Below are 19,407 nucleotides of genomic sequence, written 5' to 3' on the forward strand. Positions count from 1 at the left end.
GTGCGTCCCTCTCTTCTTTCTCTTCTATTTCTACTATTTAACTCATAATTACCCTTCAGACCTCAGATGGAGTCTCAAATCCTTAGGACAACCTTCCCCAACCTCTTTAAATTTAATTTTCCTATAAGCTCTTCTTGCCCTTTTTTCCTCTTTGGTAGTACTTACATTCGCCGCTGCCCTTTTGCATTTGATTGTAGGATTACTTGATTAATGTGTTTTCTTTACTAGATAGGTAGTTCTACGAGGAGAGGAACTGTATGTGTTAGTCGCACTGCAAAGGGGCTAGCTCCGCACCTAGAATGCTCAGTAAGGACAGTATTTATGAACTGAAGGGTTGAATGAACGCCCATCCATGCGCCAGGCTCCCTGGGTCGGGTGCGTCACACTTATGTCGCGCGCGGTATACGTCACTTCCTCCCGGAAGACACTTTCGCTGGGAACGCTCAGATTCCTGTCAGTTCTCAGAATCCCTCCGTGGTGGCCATGGCTCTGCCACCCTTCTTCACCCCGGGTCGCCCGGGCCCGCCGCCCCCGCAGCCGCCGGCTCCCGCTCCCTTCGGCTGTCCGCCACCGCCGCTACCCTCTCCGGCTTTCCCACCGCCTCTTCCCCAGCGGCCCGGCCCCTTTCCGGGGGCCTCCGCCCCCTTCCTCCAGCCCCCGCTGGCTCTGCAGCCCCGGGCCCCCGGGGAAGCCTCCCGCGGGGGCGGGGGCGGCGGCGGCGGCTCCTTCTACCAGGTGCCGCCACCGCCGCTGCCTCCCCCGCCGCCTCAGTGCCGGCCCTTCCTAGGGAACGACGCCGGTGAGCGCCCGCGGCCGCCGCCTCCAGGCCCGGGGCCGCCCTGGAGCCCGCGCTGGCCTGAAGCACCGCCGCCGTCCGACGTGCTCGGCGACGCGGCCCTGCAGCGCCTGCGCGACCGGCAGTGGCTAGAGGCGGTGTTCGGAACCCCGCGGCGGGCCGGCTGCCCGGTGTCCCCGCGCGCGCCCGCCGGCCCCAGCCTGGGCGAGGTGCGGGCCCGGTTGCGCGGGTCCCTGCGCCTGGTGCGGCGGCTGCGCGACCTGGGCCATGCGCTGGGCGAGGCCGAGGCTGACGGCGTGGCCTGGGCACAGCTGCATGCGGAGGCACAGCCGCTGCGCGCCGAGCTGGCCGAGCGACTTCAGCTCCTGACCCAGGCAGCCTATGTGGGCGAGGCGCGGCGCAGGCTGGAGAGGGTCCGGCGCCGCCGGCTGCGGCTTCGCGAGAGGGCCTGGGAACGCGAGGCCGAGCGGGAGGCGGAGGCCACGCGGGCAGCGGAGCGCGAGCAGGAGATTGACCGCTGGAGGGTCAAGTGCGTGCAGGAGGTGGAGGAGAAGAAGCGGGTAAGAGCAGCGGATGCACACGGGAGCAGGGGTGGTGGTGTTTGACCCCCGATGGGGCTTGAGGCTTTGCACTGTCATTCCTCAGGGCTAAGCCTCTTTTTCCTCATCCGTAAAATAAAAAGATAGTTTGCCTTTCCGACCTCATATTTCCGTATTGGTTGCGTGTTAATGGTGTACAGTACACAACACAAATGCTCTAGGTGCGCTGCAAAGTCCCATAAATACAAAGTATAGGATTGCATAGTGGTTTTGCAGGGATGACAGATCTGTTTTCTGTTCCAGCATTCTGTCCACTTAGTAACATTCAAGACGAACAAGAATCTGGGTCCTTGCGTCTTGTCCTGCTCTAGGTGATTTTAAGAATACAAAATAAAGAGAACTTGGGGCCTTTTCTCAAGGAACATATACCCTAATTGGCTGATGGGGCACTACTGATGATTTTCCCAGGATTCCTTTATTTACAAGTTCAACAATATCCCGAGTTCAACGATGGTATTTTTGAGCACTTACTGTATACTAGGCACTATGCTAAGGTCCTTACCTAAGCCAGACCTTGTAACAATCTGAGAGGTAGGCAGTATTATCCCAATTTTACAGATTAGGAAATTGAGACATAGAGAGGTTAACTTGCCAACAGTCACACAACCGGTTTGTGGCAGTTTCACTCCTGATTTGAGCCCAGATTGCTCGATTCCAAAGCCTACTGATCTCAAGTTTTAACTTAAGTAGAGGGCCAGGGTGAAACTGGAAATCGGTCAAATAGTTAAGGCATTCTCATTACTTTTGAATGCCTCTAGGGACTTCCCCTCTCCCTCCACTCTCCACAACCAGCTGGTACAGCTTGTGTCCTCCTTGTGTCTGCTACAGCCCTGGAGTCTGATCCATCTCCCCTCTAAAGTATATTGATGGCAAGCTTTGTCTTCACACCTCCAGGAATATATCAGCACTTTAAAGGAGAGTACTTGGAGGCAATGCCTTAATCTAAGGGAATTTGAGTCAGTTCACCAGACATTTAATGAGGGCCCATTATGGCAGGCCCACTGCTGAGTGCTGGAAATAGAGGTGAATAGGACATAGTGCTTGTCTTTGAGGGGCTTAGAGCACCACGGGGGATCATGTCTGTATAGCATGGTGTGTGTTAGGATTTCAACTGTAGGTGCTATAAAAGCCCAGAGAAGGAATATCTAATCCACTGGGGGAAGGTATCAAGGAAGGCTTCCCAGATGATATGGTGACATCTCAGCTGAGTCTTGTAGGAAATGTCAAAGCTAAGTGAAAGCAACACATGCAGTTCCAGAAACAAAAGAGTGAAACAGCATGGGTGTCTGTAATGGTGAAACTATAGTGCTTATTTGACAGATGGGAAAAGAGCTTTTAGGCAAAAGGATCCTCCCTACCACGCACTGTGAGGGTACTGGAGACAGAGTCCTGTGAGTAGTGACTTGAGGAACCAGAGTTATTTAGCTTACATGTGAACCAACTTAAGAGTAAGATTGCGTCTTCAGATGTTTAAAAGGCTGTCATATCAAAGAGATCCTTGAGACTTTAGAGCATCGGGGCACAAACCGTGCTTAGGTTATTACTGAGAACATTGTAGAGTCCTAGGCCTTTCCAACCCCATTCTTTATCTTCCCTGGTAGTCTGAATCTTTGGATCCAGGAGTCTGCATTTTTAATAAGAGAGCCCCAACTTAACAAGGTAAGTTGGATGCAGATGTTCCTTGAACCACACTTTGAGAAATTCTGAGGAAGAAACAAAGGCAAGAGCCCACATGGAAGATGCAGAGAAGATAATCCCTTGGCTGGACCAATTGTAGAGGGGAGTTGTGCATGGCCCAGGAAATTGGGATGTAGATCCAGTAGAGTCTTTCTTAACCTTGGGACTGTCTGATCCTCTGAAATCTCACGGCCAGGCAGATTTTCTCTGCTGTAAGGTTGTTCCTCGTAAGGTTCCATATTGGGTCTCATGGGCTCTCTTTCTCCTCCAGGAGCAGGAACTTAAAGCTGCTGCTGATGGTGTCCTATCTGAAGTGAGGAAAAAACAAGCAGACACCAAAAGAATGGTGGATGTTCTTCGGGCCTTGGAGAAATTGAGGAAACTCAGGAAAGAGGCTGCAGCAAGGAAAGGTAACCATGGCTTTGCATTTCTTTCCATTCTTTACCCTAGCCCCCTCCTCCCCAAAACTGTTGAAGGAAAAATGCTTGATACTTCATTATTTTCACCCAGTAGGGTAACTAAGCTTATCAGCAGTACCTCAGAACGTTTGAAGTAGAAAGCCTCAGAAGATATTTATCCCTGGTAGCCAAGATTGAAAAGGATGTGGGAACCCACCGCACTGTCTTCCTCTTTCTTTTTTTAAATTAATTTATTTATTTTTGGCTGTGTTGCTGCTCACAGGCTTTCTCTAGTTGCGGTGAGCGGGGCTACTCTTTGTTGCAGTGCATGGACTTCCCATTGCGGTGGCTTCTATTGTGGCAGAGCACCGGCTCTAGGCTCACAGGCTTCAGTAATTGTGGCACGTGCGCTCAGTAGTTGTGGCTCACAGGCTCAGTAGTTGTGGCTCGCAGGCTCAGTAGTTGTGGCACACGGGCTTAGTTGCTCTGAGGCATGTGGGATCTTCTTGGACCAGGGATCGAACCCATGGCCCCTGCATTGGCAGGCGGATTCTTAACCAGTGTGCCACCAGGGAAGTCCTGCACTGTCTTCCTCTTGACTCATCATTGCCACCCCAGGCACTCCTGGCCACAGTTTTCTGAGTGAGGTTGGCGTGGCTGGTCAACTTTGCCCATATACCAAGGTGAAAGCTATTCTATCTTTACTTGGTGCTTCAGAAGGTGTTGAAAACTTAGCATGCTCCTTCATATACATTTCAAACCTGAAACATTGATATTTGTAGAAGTGTGAATGGTTGGACGGGGCAGGGAGTGCCCTGCAGACTGCATGGGTGTCCCTGGCTTACCTGCGTGTCACTTTTGGACTCAGAGAACCTCAGTGGTCTCCTCTTGCCTCTAGAGGGAGCACTGGTTTTCTAGAAGTTCCCCAGTTGTGCTTTCCATTTTGCCTGCCTGCATCTTTGCTCTTGCCAGTCTGTTTGTCTGGAGGGCCTTCAGTACCATCTTTGCCATTTTTAGCTCTCACTATCCTTCAAAAGTAAATACAGTAAATTCCATCCTTCCCTGATCTGGGCTGAGGTGACCTACTGCTCCTTCTCATGTGCACCTGGCTTGAGCAACATGCTGCCTTATTTAGTAGGCTTTAGGCCATTGACATTCACCAGGGATATTTGAGAGTACACAAATTAGCAAGTACCACAATAGCAAATGATTTGCCCTGTGTGGTTTAAAATATAATTAAAAACTGCCGCTCAGATCCTTAATAAAATGTCACTGGGACATGTGCATTCAGTCAGGCTCATTCACTAGCTAAATGATTAACTTCTACATGCCAGCCTCCAGACTGGCTGATTCAGATTCAGGTCTCAGAATCAGATGACCCCACAAAGCATTCATGAATCAGAGGGAGTTTGCATCTACTGTGTCTACCTCTATCTCTTCCTTATAATAATGCAAAACCTGAGGGCTACTATTTCATATTCCCTTACTTCATGTCCTCCGTGAGCTGAGTGTTCAGTAAACTTATGCCAAGTGAATTTATTGTACAACATAATTTCTATTAGAATTCCTCACTTTGGTCTGAAAGAAGGAAGACATTTTAGGAGAAATTAAGATCTAAAATAAGCAGGCTCTGTGGAGTTAACTGACTTGAATGTAAAACGATTTAGTATCTAGTAACTGGTTTTGTTGGATACTTTAAAAGAAAAAGAACAACTTTCTAACTTCTCTCACTGTGCTGAGAAAATGAAGCTGGTTATGTAAGCAGGGCCACATCTCAAAGTGTCTTATTTGCTAGGCTAGACTTCTCACCTATGCTTAAAGCTGAGTGGAACCATTGAAAGATTTTAAGCAGAGATGACAAAGATCAGTGCTGGCAGAGTAGAGAAAAGTTTGGGGCTTCTAGGAGGGAGGAAAAAAGAGAGACTGATAGGGCTATTGCAGTCTGGGCAGGGATAATATGGGAGTGTGAACTAAGGGTCAGATGGTGAGTTGGAGAAAAGTAAACAGATTTAAGAGATGTGAGTAGAGTGTGTGCGTGTGTGTGTGTGTGTATACATGTAAGTAAATAACTTGGGGGAACTCAGCATGTGGGAGCTGAAGGAAAAAAATGACTTTCAGGTTCTAGCTTGATCTATTGAATGAGCGATGATACCATTCTAATTGACCAGGAAAACAAGAGGGGGAACAGGCTTGGGGCTGATGAGTTCAGTTTGGGACCTGTTGTGTTTGTGGTGCCTGTGGTACATCCTGGATAAGAGTTTATCAGCATGTAGCTGTAAGTAGGGATGACCTTGAGAAGATTGTGTGGTGTGAGATGAGGCCCAAAAAGACAAAATCCTAGGGAATGTCAAAATCAAGATGGGTAAGGAGGAGGCCACAAAAGAGATCAAGAGAGGTCAGAGATAGGAGGAAAGTGTAGACCTCTTAATTTTTCTGGAAAGTGGCAAATGCTCAGAGAGATTGCATAATATTGGGCAGGTTACTTAAACTTCTCTGTGCCTTGGTTTTTCCTCACCTGTAAGAAAGGAATAGTGATGGTACCGATCCACGGGGTGTTGCAATGATTAAATTAGTAGACATGCATAAAGTGTTTAAAACAGTCCTGGCATGTAGTAAATGCTGTATAAGTGTTTATTATTATTATTATCAAGTAATATAAAGATTAATAAACATCCATGGGAATTAGTACCCAACAGATTATTAGTGACTGGTGCTGGGTGCATTTCAGTGGAGTGGTATGGGTAGAAGCCAGACTAGACTAGATCAAAGAGGGAATAGGAGATAAGAAAAGCAAACAGTGAGTCCGGCTTATTAAAAGTTTGCCTGTGAAGAGAAGCAGGAGGGATAGTTAATGGCTTGAGGTCCTGCAGGAAGTAGGGAGATTCAGATCCCAGATGGAGGAATTAACTAAGTGGAGAAGGACCCATTTTCCACTGAAATGAAAATGAAGAGGGCAAGGATGGGTAGTAATGCAGATGAGTAAAGTCAGCGGCAAAAAGTTAAGGGATTTCCTGCCTGATGGCCTCTTTTCTCTAGGGAAAATGCTAGGTGGTTTGCTAAGAGTAGAGAAGTAAGGCTTTAGGAGGGAAGTGAATGTTTGAAATAATTGTTGTGAGGAATGAGTGAGAGCCAACAAGAGACGCATGGGAGTATGGCTGTAGGGAGGTGCCATTATGGGCTGAGCTGATGTAACTATACACTGGCACTAGGTCACATAATCAAATGAGTCTGCATTTGGCAGGTGAGCACAGAGCACAGGTCTATTAGGGTTTTGCTTAATGGGCAACCACACGTTTTGGTGAGATCTTACATATTAGACTGGAGGTTTTAGTGAAGCTGACAGAGTTTCGGGTAGAAAGTCAGAGAAGAGAATAATTGGGTTTAAGACTTCAGAGGTGGAAACTTTTTTCTGATCATGCCAAGGTCCAAAGACTGCACGAGGCCCTAAGGTATGGGTGGCTAAAGGGGAATAATGGAGAAGGCATTGGTATCTAGGAGCTGCAGGAACTGGAGAAGTAATGGTAGAGGTAGAGGGAACCTAGATCATGTCGTCTCAGGGGGTCTGGAGGAGGATTGGTGGGGGGGCCGTTTCAGAGGGAGTGTGTCGTGGTGGTCAGGAGGGATCCATGAAAGGCTGAGGGGGATGAGGGCGGGTGGTGCAGGCCAGCACACCGAGATGGGAGCAGGCCACACCTTCTCAGGGGTCTGGAGGCACTTTGGGGCTGATGGTGTGTCTGTGTATTTTTGCTGTACTGAGAGATTTTAGTACTTGCAGCAGAGATTGTATGACCCACAAGCCTAAAATATTCACTGTCTGGCCGCTTATGGAAAAGGTTTGCCAGTCCTTGGTCTAGGTAAAGAAATGAAATAAAACCATGAAATTATTATGAAACAACAAAGTGACAGCTTAAATTTCTCAGTGCATAAGAATTTTGTGTATATTTGGAAAATAATTGGCAACTTAGTAGAAGATGGATTTGAGTTGTAGAATTTCCATAGGTGGGAATGAGTAGATGAAAACTTGTTCAAGCCAAGAAATCATGACAAAATGATCTGAAGGAATGTTAGCCTTGGAGATGAAGATAGGAGAGTGAATTCTGCAACTGCTTAGCTGCCGTGGTTGAGGGAAAAAAGAGTCAGACCTCCAAATCAGGGTGACCAACCATCACATGTGTCCCAGGACACTGAGTTTTCAGTGCTAAAACTGGACAAATGAAACATTTGGTCACCCTGCCCTCAGCAGCAGACTGTGAGGTCATTGTGGTTGGTTAAGTGTATTTCTTCCTCAGTGTCCAAGTGTGCGCTCTCAGAAGTTCAGACTCAGTCAGAGGAAAAATTGTTTATTAGTTGGGTCTAGGAGTCTGTGCTGTAGGAATTTCACAGTAAAGAAGTAAAAGACAATTCCTCCCTTTAGTAGAGGAATTCTCCAACTGAAGGATCAAAACCATTAAGAAATAAACAAAATCAAAGGTTAAGTAGTGTGATACAGAAAGAGGAGTTAGTGAAAGTCAGGTTAGGATGAAATTAATTGAAGACTCAAAAAGATCGAATTGAGCCTTGAAGGCTGGTTGGAATTTGTAAACTCTAACCAAATTCATACTGTAAGTAGGACTTTGAGTCTGCTCATTAGAACATGGATTTGGGGATAAGGAAAAGTTGTATCTAAAATGTCATTTGCATCTCTTTGCCCAGGGGTCTGTCCTCCAGCCTCAGCAGATGAGACCTTTGAGCATCACCTTCAGCGACTGAGAAAACTCATTAAAAAACGCTCTGAATTATATGAAGCTGAAGAGAGAGCCCTCAGAGTTATGTTGGAAGGAGAACAAGAGGAAGAGAGGAAAAGAGAATTAGAGAAGAAACAGAGGAAAGAAAAAGAGAAATTTTTACTACAGAAGCGTGAAATTGAGTCCAAGTTATTTGGGGATCCAGGTAAGTTCCTCTGTAACCAGTGGAGAAAAGAAAAATACTAGATTGACAGCTCTTTTCCTCATGGATGATCTCCACCTAAGCTAAGAGGTGGTAGGCGACAAATTGGAAGGATCCTTTAGGATTTGAATTCTAAACTATATCCTGGAAATCAAGGATAAAGATGAAACGCATTTGATCATATTGTATAATCATAGACTAAGTCACTTTGCCTTGAGAAATATGCTGTACGTATGAAGCATGATGACATGGTATTGTGCCTTTTCTTTTTCAGATGAGTTCCCACTTGCTCACCTCTTGCAGCCTTTCCGGCAGTATTACCTCCAAGCTGAGCACTCCCTGCCAGCGCTCATCCAGATAAGGTCAGAGGGGCATTCTCCATGTTTTCCTTCCCTTAGGTAGCAAGAAGCAGTTGACAAAGTGCTTATGTTGTTGAGGGCTATTACTATATCTTTTTTTTTTTTTTTTAGTTCCTTACGAGTTTATAGAATGTTTCCACATTTGAAGCATGCCACATACGTCTTGTTTAGTCCTCATCAATTCTTGAGAAGTAGATGTCCCTATTTTAACAGGTGAAGACACTGAAACTCAGGTTGTGACTTGCCCTCTGTATTATCCCACGCTATAGCTGTTATGTTGACTTAAAGCATTGACTTCCTCTTCCTAATTCTCTTCTGCTGCTAAACAGACCAAGGAAAAGAAACCCTCCCTGTATACTCACCTGTGGAGACTGTTAACAAAGACCCACACTGACTTGTGAGTTCTTACAGGTCAAAGCCAAGAGAGCTAGGAACAAGGAGTCTCACCTTAATCTGCAGTTACTAATGAGCTGGGTAAAGTTTTCAGCTCTGAGTCTCACTTTCCTCACCTACAAGGTGAAAATGATGGACTAGACTGTGGCCTTCAAATGTGAACAGTAGTACCCTCCCAAATGTAATCTTTTGAAAAATCAGTTTGTGTAACAGAATGAATGCATGGGTTCCACAGGCAGTTTAAATGTGTTATTGACTGGAAGCACTTTGTTATTTCTAGACTCCCCAGAGCATCTACTTGGGGCCTAAGTGTCTTCAAAGCCTGATTTGAAAAACCACTGAACTAAGTGCTCTCTGAGGATCCTTCCAAGGTCCAACAGTACTCTTTAGCACTGTTCTGGGAAAAGTGTATTTCTGGTTAATATACAAGTTTTAGCCTTTAAATATATTACAGTGGGTTCTCATTATTTACAGCAGCTATATTCTATAAAACTGCAAATGCTGAATTAGAGAATACTGAACTGCTGCTCCTGAAGGAAATACAGAGCTAGGCTCCTGTGAGCCTTTGGCCACGACATTTTCATCAACTGATCAATACCTAACCTTGTCTTTCTTTTTAAAGACACCTTATTTAATACATACTGTTGATTCATCAACATTGAACTCATAGCTAATGGCACTATAACTCATGCCTGAAGGTAGCTTATCTAACATACATGTGTTCTCCATAAGGCATATCACAGCCTTCTAATGCTAGCTATAGCACTCCAGCACTGTACTCGGGAGCCATTTTAAACAGCAAAATGCCAATAGAAAGCACAAAAATTTGAAGAATGTGGTACTAAACAGACTACAAAAAGGATACTTGTTTACAGTAGGGGAGCTGAAAACAAGAAGGCAGAGTGTCACCTTGTTCTACCACAGTTGGGAACATGCCTTTTGGTGACTCAGATTTTTCACTGCTCTGTGCGTGTTGGCAAGTAACCATGGAAGCACCATGAGTAATGATTTGCAGGTTACAAATAAATTTTAGTGAATAGCCAAATTTGCAAATACAGAATCTGCAAGTAATGAGGATCGACTGTATATTCATTATTTGGTTATCCATAAAATATAAGTTCTTTGGAGTTTTTTCCCACTTACATATATGTACATTTAAGAAATAGTCTTTTGCATAATTTCTAGAAATCAAGTTCTTTAACGGACTCATATTGGTCATTTGAAAGCGAAGTCCTGAAATAGAATATTTAGTTGCTAACATAGTGCTTGGAATGAAACAAAAATAAACAGTTGTTCTGTAATGTTCTCATTAAGGCATGATTGGGATCAGTACCTGGTGCCATCTGATCATCCCAAAGGCAACTCCGTTCCCCAAGGATGGGTTCTTCCCCCGCTCCCCAGCAACGACATCTGGGCAACCGCCATTAAGCTGCATTAGTAAAGATGCTCCAGGAGTGTCGTCCAGCCAAGGCTCTTTCCAGCTCTAAGTATTAGTGACGCTGCCATCTTCTTGTACTGTACTCTAAACCACAACCTCTAAACTCCATGTGGCATTGACCTACCCAGAAGTTACATTTTCCTTCTGTCCTCTGTCCTGGCCAAGGTGCCTCTTGAATCAGGAGATTAATATGGTTCTTCAGGAAAGGACCTAGGTGAACTGAGGTTCTTACGACAGGCAGTGGCCTTGGTTCATGAAATTCGCCTCTGTTTTGAGGGGCTTGGTCCAGAGTGATTTATAAGCTTACTCTTATCTTTCTTGTGTGGTGATGGATAAGTATACGCTGTACACTCATACCCTCGACACAGGTGTGCACTGGGTAGATTTAGCAGTCCCTCCCCCAGTACTCCTTGTTAAGGCAAGCTTGATGCAAAACCTCCTTACCTTTCTTACCCAGAGAGCCTCCTAACTTCCAGGAAAAAAGGTCAGAAATGCTTTATCTTCAGTTTTGTGAATCCCACTTTTGGTGCAGCTGGAGAGGCTGGGCTGCCAGAAGAGCTGGTGGCCTTGTCTGGTAGTCAAGTGGAGAACTTGGAAAGCCTGAAGAGTACCTGTACCCAAACTGGATTGTGTTTTAATGGATGATGGCTGCATTTTCCCCATGTTAGAAGGATCCTAATGAAAGCACCTGCTTTTTAAGTTCCTAGAGGTCTGGTTGTTCAGAATCCACAAGGATAAAAATTAATTTCCTTATGGGAGTGGGACCTTGATTAACCTCACTCAGTCACACTGTGGGAGCCGGTATAGTGGAAATTGTGGAATTTTGTTAGGAACTCAAGCTTCCAAAAATATACATGTAGTTTAAGCTGGGGGAAAAGCAGATAAAAATAATAAAATTTATTTTTTTATACTCATTAATAAATGCTGTTGTGCCTGGAGATGATCAGTCATATAACATGTCAGGTTTTTTGTGTTATTTTGTTTTCCTTTTTGTCATTTATTGTGTTATTTATATTTCCAAAAAGCTAAATAAATATCATTTTTATTTTTTATTTTGAGCCTTTGCCCCCAATTTGTTGCCTCCCAAATCACTACACACTCTTTCACATTGATGAAAGATATTTACTGCAAAGTTCAAATTTATTAACTAGGCATTTGCTACCGGAAGGTGCATCTCAAGCACCAAACTTTTTATGCGGTATCCAACTCTGGATAAGCAGGAAAGGACATCTCAACTTTGGAAGTGATTTCATGTACTTGGAAGCTCTTGGGTACAAGATGCTAACACATTTGTCCCTTTTTTGTTGTTTCATTTGCACTGTTAAGTTTATATATTATGCATTACAGAGTTAACAGGGTATGAGGGCCAGCACTCCTCTAAAGTGTTTCTAAGCTCATAAACCTCAGAATCTGATGTGATTAGCCTCACATAACCCCGTAGGCCTGTGTGCCCTTTTGTTATAAATCTCTACCATTTTCTGATGAGATGCAGGAAGAGTAGAAATAAAAGATGAATTGTACAATGTATGTTTGGTGTCCAGACAGCCTTGCCACTAAGATACCTGCATTGATGGGGTTAGGGAGTGTGGAGCAGGGACTCAGGAAAACTCAGGCAGCAGAACCCAAGGAAAAGAAAGCATTTAACCTCAGGTGGAAAAAACCATTCCCTCTTTCCTCTCATTCAGCTTCTGCAAAGTTTTAATAAAGTGAGCATTATTTTTATTATTTGTTTGGTCTTTTGTTAAGTTTTTCCTAGTTTATTGCCCTGTGTAGTGGTGGTGGCAGCAGCCACTGGTACTTTATGGCAGCGGTCCCCAACCTTTTTGGCACCAGGGACTGGTTTCGTGGAAGACAGTTTTTCTAGGGACCAGTGTTGGGGAGGGGAGCGGGGGTGGGGATGGTTCAGGCTGTAATGCGAGCGATGGGGAGCGGCAGATGAAGCTTTGCTCACTCGCTCGCTCGCTGGCTGCTCACCTCCTGCTGTGCAGCCCGGGGTGGGGGGGGGCCGGGGCGGGGGTTGGGGACCCCTGCTTTATAGGTTCAGAAAGAAACTTTTAAAAAATATATATTTATTTATTTTGGCTGCTCTGGGTCTTATTTGAGACACGCAGGATCTTCATTGGGGTGTGTGGGATCTTTTTAGTTGCCGCATGCGGGCTTCTTAGTTGTGGCATGCAAACTCTTAGTCGTGGCATGCATGCGGGATCTAGTTCCCTGATCAGGGATCGAACCTGGGCCCCCTGCATTGTGAGCTTGGAGTCTTACCCACTGGACCACCAGGGACGTCCCAAGAAAGACTTATAGTAGTGTCTTTAATGAATTGTACTTCTGAGAGTATGGACAGTATCATTGTAATCTTATCCCACGGTCTTTTCTTTTTAATTGTGGAACATTTCAAATATTAAAAAGTAAAGAGAATGGTATAATTTTTTTCATCATCTGGCTTCAAATAATGGTCAACTCTTGACCAATCTTGTTTTATCTGTACCCCTACCAATCACACTGGATTATTTTGAGGCAAATCTCAGATGCCATGTTACTTCATAAGTGTTTATGTAGCTCTAAGACATTTAAAAAATTTAACCACTGCTATTATTGCACCTAAAGAAATGAATAATTCCTTAGTATCATCAAATAGTCAATGTTTAAATTATCTCATAAATGTGTGTTTTACACTTTGTTCCAAATCAAGATCTGGATGCAATCTATGCATTGTTGTTGGTTGTTGTGTCTCTTAAGTTTCTGATAACCCGTAGGTCTCTCTCTCCTTCCTCCTATGTACTGTTGCACTTTCACTCCCTTGCAGTTTATTACTTGAAGAAATCAGATCATTTTTTTCCTAAAGAGTTCCCAGTCTGGATTTGGCTAACTGCATCCTTGTGATTACATGTGCCTCTATTCCTATAATATAATGATTAGACAGAGCTGTACTGTCTAATATGGTAGCCATGTATGGTTATTGGGGACTTGAAATTGAGTTTGACTTGACATGTACAATTACACATGTGGTTCACATGTTTCTATTGGACCACGCTGATCTAAAGGTTTGATGACATTAAGATCGGGATTTTCTGGCAAGAGTATTTCATAGACCTGGTGTGTACTCCATTTAGGAGGACTAATTGGTTGTCTTATTTTGTGATCTTAGCAGCCATTGACATTCAAGACCTAGACTCACTCATTTGGATTTGTAAAATAGTGATAGTTTAATTATGCCCTTCTTTCTTTAATTATTAGCTGGAATATACTAAAAGGAGAAACATCCCCTCATCAACTATTTGGTTACCCTGGGGTACAATTTGTATAGGAAAGGCAAAAAAATAAATACATGATTTTATTTACTAGTTTTCAAAATAATGAGGTAGTTCCATAGCATCCTCCAAAAGTTACCAGTGAATTTTTTTTTTAAGTATCATTATGAACTCAGATCTAAATGTATTTGTCTTTCAATCCATTGTTATTATCTTTTTTTATTGATTGCCTCACCTTTGGCCAGTGGGAGCCTCTTTTAACTCCACTCCTGAGTTCCCACTCAATCCCAGTATTCTGTTCCAAGTTTATCTTGCACATTTCCTATCCCTGACCTATACCTATATTCTCTATGTATTGAACATAAATTAATGAAAATAGAGAATTAAACTCTTTCAAAGACTAACTAGAAATGTGTTGATTCATCATCTCGTATATGCAAGAAATTTGTTTATCTTGACAAATTTCCAGGAGACCCTGGATTTGTGAGAAACTCTAACAAAAGCGTTTATTTTTAAGAAATTAGGTAAATACAGGGAAGATTGGAAAATGAAAGAGATTAGTTGTATGTTAAATACTAAGAGTGTTCAGCGGGAGTGCCTGAGTTTATGACGTCAAAGAATTTGCTACAGCCAACCAACTTAATCACTCTAAAACCATTCATGTTCCTATGTCCATGTGACTTTCGTGCAAGGATGTATCAAGAAGCTTAGCTGAGATTATACCATCTGTTGTAGCAATTCACTTCTACAAGTTTTGTCCGCAGAGACGCTATCCTGGGAATTACAAGGTAGGTACAAAGTATGTCTTGTTCCATTCATATAAGAATAATATATATAGAAGGAATGTGAATGCTGTGAAGTAGTAGCTGTGGTAGAATTTAGGGACTAGAGATTACATTTCCAAGCATTTCCAGCTAAATTTTTTTTAAAAATTGCTTATAACAAATAAGCTGTTCCTGCATAATTAACTTTTTACTTTTGAGTGCACCCATCAGTAGATCCCGACTTGCCACACCTGGCTATCCATGAAGAATTTGTTTGCATTTGCCTTTTGGAATAAACTGGGTTTTTCATAGTCTCTGAAGCAAAGATTGAAGTCTTTGAGGCAATTGGTGTTAGAGTGGATAACTATGCAGAGCAGTAGACATTTTCCAACTTCATTAACTCATTCTTGCCGGAATGTGGTTACCAGGATTTGAACGGTGTTCTTGGGAAATGATTTCTATTTACCATTTTCCAGGTACAATGTTAAATGCTAGAGACATAAAAAGGGGGCAAACAGACAGGATTCCTGCCCTCCTGCAGTTAGTCTAGAATAGAGAAGCTTAATGATTATACAGATAATTAAAGTCAGTTATAATTGTAATAAGCACTACAAAGAAAAAGTCACAAATTTATATTTTTCACTTCAAATTTTTTTAAGTGCCTGTTGAGGCTCAGATAATTTGCTAATAAGTACAAGGGCTCTAATGGTGAGCAAAATACCAAATACTCCCTAATGCAGGTTTTGAGGGAGTTAGATATTAATCCAACAATCATAAAAAATGTGCCAAGTGCTTTGAAGAAGACCTACGGTTCCATTAGATTGATTAGGCCCCCCACCCTTTTTTTCCCTCAAACAGTGTTCTGTAATGCTTTTAGGTGAAATAATACAAAAAATCTATGTATCATATAAGGTAAGAATTATCATTCAGTTTATGTGTGTATATGCTAGGTCACAAAGTCAAATATATTTCATTCTATGGGGCACAGTAGAAAAAAATCTTGAAAACTACTGTACTAGTTGGATTGATTCAAGTTCGGGGGTCAGGGAAAGCTTTGAGGAAATGCTGTTTCAGCAGAGCTCTGAAGAATTAACTAGTGGGAAGAGACAAAGAGGAGCATAGCAAGTATCCAGAGCAGCATACACAAAGGCCCTCTGGGGGGCCAAGAGACCAAGGCAAGTTGAAGGCCATCATGGCCAGAGTATGACAGCAAGTGAAGGAGAAGGGGCCAGACACTGTAAGGCTTTAGAATCCCTTGTCAGGAGTTTGCTTTTACTCTGAGAGTAGGTGGGAACCACTGGAGGCTTTTAAACGGTGGAAATGGCTTAGTTTGCTGTTTTGAAATGATCATTTTCATCCCAGTGTGTGGAACAGAATCATAAGGCATGAGAGGATACATGGGCATCAGTTGTCCGAGTGAGAGATAATGGGGGCTTGGATTTCCACGGTAGCAGTGGAGGTAGCATGAAATGGCTAGATTCCAGAGATTTAGGAGAGAAAACCTGGCAGGGATTTGAGATGGGTGACAGTGAAGGAGAAGAAAGTATCGGGGATGAGTCCCAAGCTTGTGTGCCCCTTAGACGTTCCTTGAGACAAGGAATACTGGAGGAGGAGGAGCAGTTTGGGGGAGGGGAAGATCAGAGTTCACTTTGGGTATGTTGAGTTTGAGGCACCCTTGAGACATCTTGGAGGACACGCCTGAAGGGCAGTTGTGTTGTGAGTTTGATCTTAGAAGAGAACTGGAGAATTTAATGTGTGAATATTATATTATTGACGCTATGGGCAAGGATGAAGTCGTTTTGAGAGGATAGTGGACACCTTTAAAAAATAATACTAGTGTCATTGTGGGGACTCCATGTAGACCAATTACTACAATCCCCACCTACCCAGCCCCTTGCCCCAGGCTCAGATGCGGCCACATGGGCACAGACCCATGGACTGCTGATGGAAAGGTCCAGGATTATGCAGTTTGTTGAAGCATGCATAGACTGGCTTTCCTAATATCCCCATTTTCCCACCCTCACCCCATCCCGTCAGACCCCTTCAGGGCTTTCTCTGCCTCCTGAATGGCGTTAGCACTCAGCCTGAAGTTCAGCACCCTCCCCAGCTCCACCCCATTCTACCCCTTCCATCTTACTGCAGACAGCTTCTCAGCACAAAGGATATACTTGAGTCAAGCAGCTTGTCTCCCCCTCACTCTGCCCTGCCTCTGCTCCCTGGCTTAAGCTGTTCTCTCCCTGGAGTTATGCTCTCCACCCAGCCTTTTCCCTGCTCACAGGCTGTTCTCCCACCCTCCAGGGTCCAGATCAAGTCCCATCTTTCTGAAGTTTCCCCAACCCCCATAAGGACTAGAATATTCTCCTCCCTCTGAAGAATATCATCACTTAATGATCTGTACCTCTTATTTTGTATTTAGCAGATGCAGATGTGACCGTCATTTTAGAATATGTTATAACTAGATCACGTCTTGCACTGTAGCCCTTGCTGCTATTAAGAGGTGTTTCCAGAATCCTCAAACTCTTAAATTACTCTAGAAGCAAGTATAATGCTGAGTAGAGAATATCTGTTAGGATGCAGATGCTGGGGCAGAGGGAAGGAAGCAGGAGGGTGGCCCTATACTTGCTCATTGGACAGGCAGTTCACACTTGGGACTCAGCACAACTGTGGTCCTTCCCCATAGCTAAAAATTCTAATGATAGCTGAAAATGTGAACAATAAATCTGAGAATGCCAAAACTTCCTAACTTTCATGTAACCCCTACAACTCCCTACACTCTAAGGTCCCCTGTAGGAACAGGTTGATGGGGCAGATAACTTACTGATCACACTGAAAGCTGTCTGATCCTGTAGCATAAAGACTCAATGCCAATATGATGGGAGACTATCTCCCAACATGGGGTGGAGAAGCCTTTTGAGTCTTACATACAGTAAGACACTGACAAAAGAGGGCAGACAGTAGAAATGAGGGAATTAAAGGATTTGCCCATCTGGCCTCATTTGACCTCTCTGCACTCAGATTATCGACTCTACCTCCTCACATGATGCTCTTCTGTGGGTGTGGTGATGACCCCAGTGACCCCGAACAGCAGGGCTTTGCACCATCCTGGTAGGGATGACATTGTATTGAGCCAGGGAGCCACTCCCTGGTGTGGGCTCCCTGCTAAGCCCTGGTTATTTGCAAAATGCCAGACTATGGTCAGGAGTCTAGATTTAAGTGTATATTATAGGCAGTCATGAAATTGAATTATGTGAATGAGTTTTGCTTTGTTTTTTAAGGCAACAATATTTAATGTGGTCTAAAATACATAAAAAAGCAAATCCCTGGCTGTTGTGAATATAATTAAACTAAGAGATACTACACTTGATCTTAGCCAAAAGGCTCAGAAGCTATGTGTGAATTCTTAATGCTTAGATTTCAGCTTTAGTAGATATTGTTGACTAATAATAATTGACTTTCTCACCAACAGTGCATGAGAGTTCCAGATATTCCACAACCTCATCAACACTTGATATTGTTAGGCTTTTAAAACTTTTAACTCTTCGTGTGTGTGTGTGTGTGTGTGTGTGTGTGTGTGTGTGTAGTGTTACCTCATTGTTTCATTTTGCAGTTCCCTGATGACTAATGAGGTTAAACAACTTATATGTTTATTGGCTATTTGGATATTCTCTTTTGTGAAGTGCCTGTTAAAATCTCTTGCCTATTTTGGGATCTTTTTCTTATTGATTTGTAGAAGTGTTTTGCATATATTGGATATGAGTCCTTTGTCAGATATGTGTGCTACAAATATCTTTTCCCCCTCTGTGATTTGCTTTTTCACTTAATGGTATGGCGATGAATGGAAGTTCTTAACTTTAATGTAACTCAATTTATCAGTATTTCCTTTATGGTTAGTCTTTTTTGTAACCTTTTACGAAATGTTTGCCTTTTCTAAGGCCATAAATATATTCTCCTATTTTATCTTCAAGCTTTTTTTACCTTTCACATTTAGATCTACAGTCTATCTGAAATTGACCTTTGTTTATGATATGAGGTAGAGGTCAAGATTTTTTTTTTCTAGGTGAATATCCAGTTGGTCCAGAACCATTTATTAAAAAGACCTTCATTTTCCTACTGCTTTGCAGGGCCAGTTTTGTCATAAATCAAGGATCCATATATGTGCGGATCTGTTTCTGGACTTTTTTTTTCTGTTCTATTGGTCTCTTTGTAAGCTCTCATGTCAATACCACACTGTATTAATTGCTTTCACTTTAAACTAAGTCTTGACATCTGATAGTATAAATCTTCAACTGTGTTGCTTCTTCTTCATGATTGTCTTGGCTTTTCTTGGCCCTTTGCATTTTATTTAAATTTTAAAATTAGTTTGCCAATTTACACCCAAAAATGTGGTGGAATTTTGATACGTGGGATCTATAAATCAATTCAGGGAGAATTGATGTATTTACAATATTGAGTCTTACAAGCCATGAACGTGGTATGTTCCTCTATTTAATCTAATGTTTTATAGTTTTCTGTGTAGAAGTCTTATAATCTTGTGTTAGATTGAGCCCTAGGTAATTAATGCTAATATAAATGGTATCAATCTCTAATGAAAATTTTAAAAAAATTTTTATTTTATATTGGAGCATAGTTGATTAACAATGTTGTGTTAGTTTTAGGTGGACAGCAAAGTGATTCAGTTATACATATACATGTATCTATTCTTTTTCAAATTCTTTCCCCATTTAGACTATTACAGAATATTGAGCAGCATTCCCTGTGCTAAACAGTAGTTCCTTGTTGGTTATCTATTTTAAATATAGCAGTGTG

At 43.1% G+C, this 19,407-nt stretch overlaps 1 protein-coding gene and 1 pseudogene across 1 annotated transcript; one reads left to right on the top strand and one right to left on the bottom strand.

Moving 5' to 3' along the window:
• The first annotated feature begins 428 nt into the window (after nt 1-428).
• PDCD7 (programmed cell death 7) lies at nt 429-11,546 on the top strand. The gene is made up of 5 exons (XM_061182018.1): nt 429-1,356; nt 3,344-3,482; nt 8,163-8,399; nt 8,671-8,758; nt 10,463-11,546. The coding sequence occupies exons 1-5, from the start codon at nt 484-486 to the stop codon at nt 10,584-10,586; spliced, it is 1,461 nt and encodes a 486-aa protein (XP_061038001.1). The 5' UTR covers nt 429-483; the 3' UTR covers nt 10,587-11,546.
• A 6,343-nt stretch (nt 11,547-17,889) lies between these two features.
• LOC133086164 (U2 spliceosomal RNA) lies at nt 17,890-17,991 on the bottom strand (annotated as a pseudogene).
• Between the last annotated feature and the right edge of the window lie 1,416 nt (nt 17,992-19,407).

The sequence above is a fragment of the Eubalaena glacialis genome, chromosome 2, assembly GCF_028564815.1.
Source record: "Eubalaena glacialis isolate mEubGla1 chromosome 2, mEubGla1.1.hap2.+ XY, whole genome shotgun sequence".
NCBI classification, from domain to species: domain Eukaryota; kingdom Metazoa; phylum Chordata; class Mammalia; order Artiodactyla; family Balaenidae; genus Eubalaena; species Eubalaena glacialis.

Coding starts and splice junctions, on each gene's coding strand:
- PDCD7 (XM_061182018.1), top strand. CDS start 484: ATGGCTCTGCCACCCTTCTTCACCCCGGGTCGCCCGGGCCCGCCGCCC. Junction 1,357..3,343: donor AGGTGGAGGAGAAGAAGCGG/GTAAGAGCAGCG, acceptor TTTCTCCTCCAG/GAGCAGGAACTTAAAGCTGC. Junction 8,400..8,670: donor CAAGTTATTTGGGGATCCAG/GTAAGTTCCTCT, acceptor TTTCTTTTTCAG/ATGAGTTCCCACTTGCTCAC.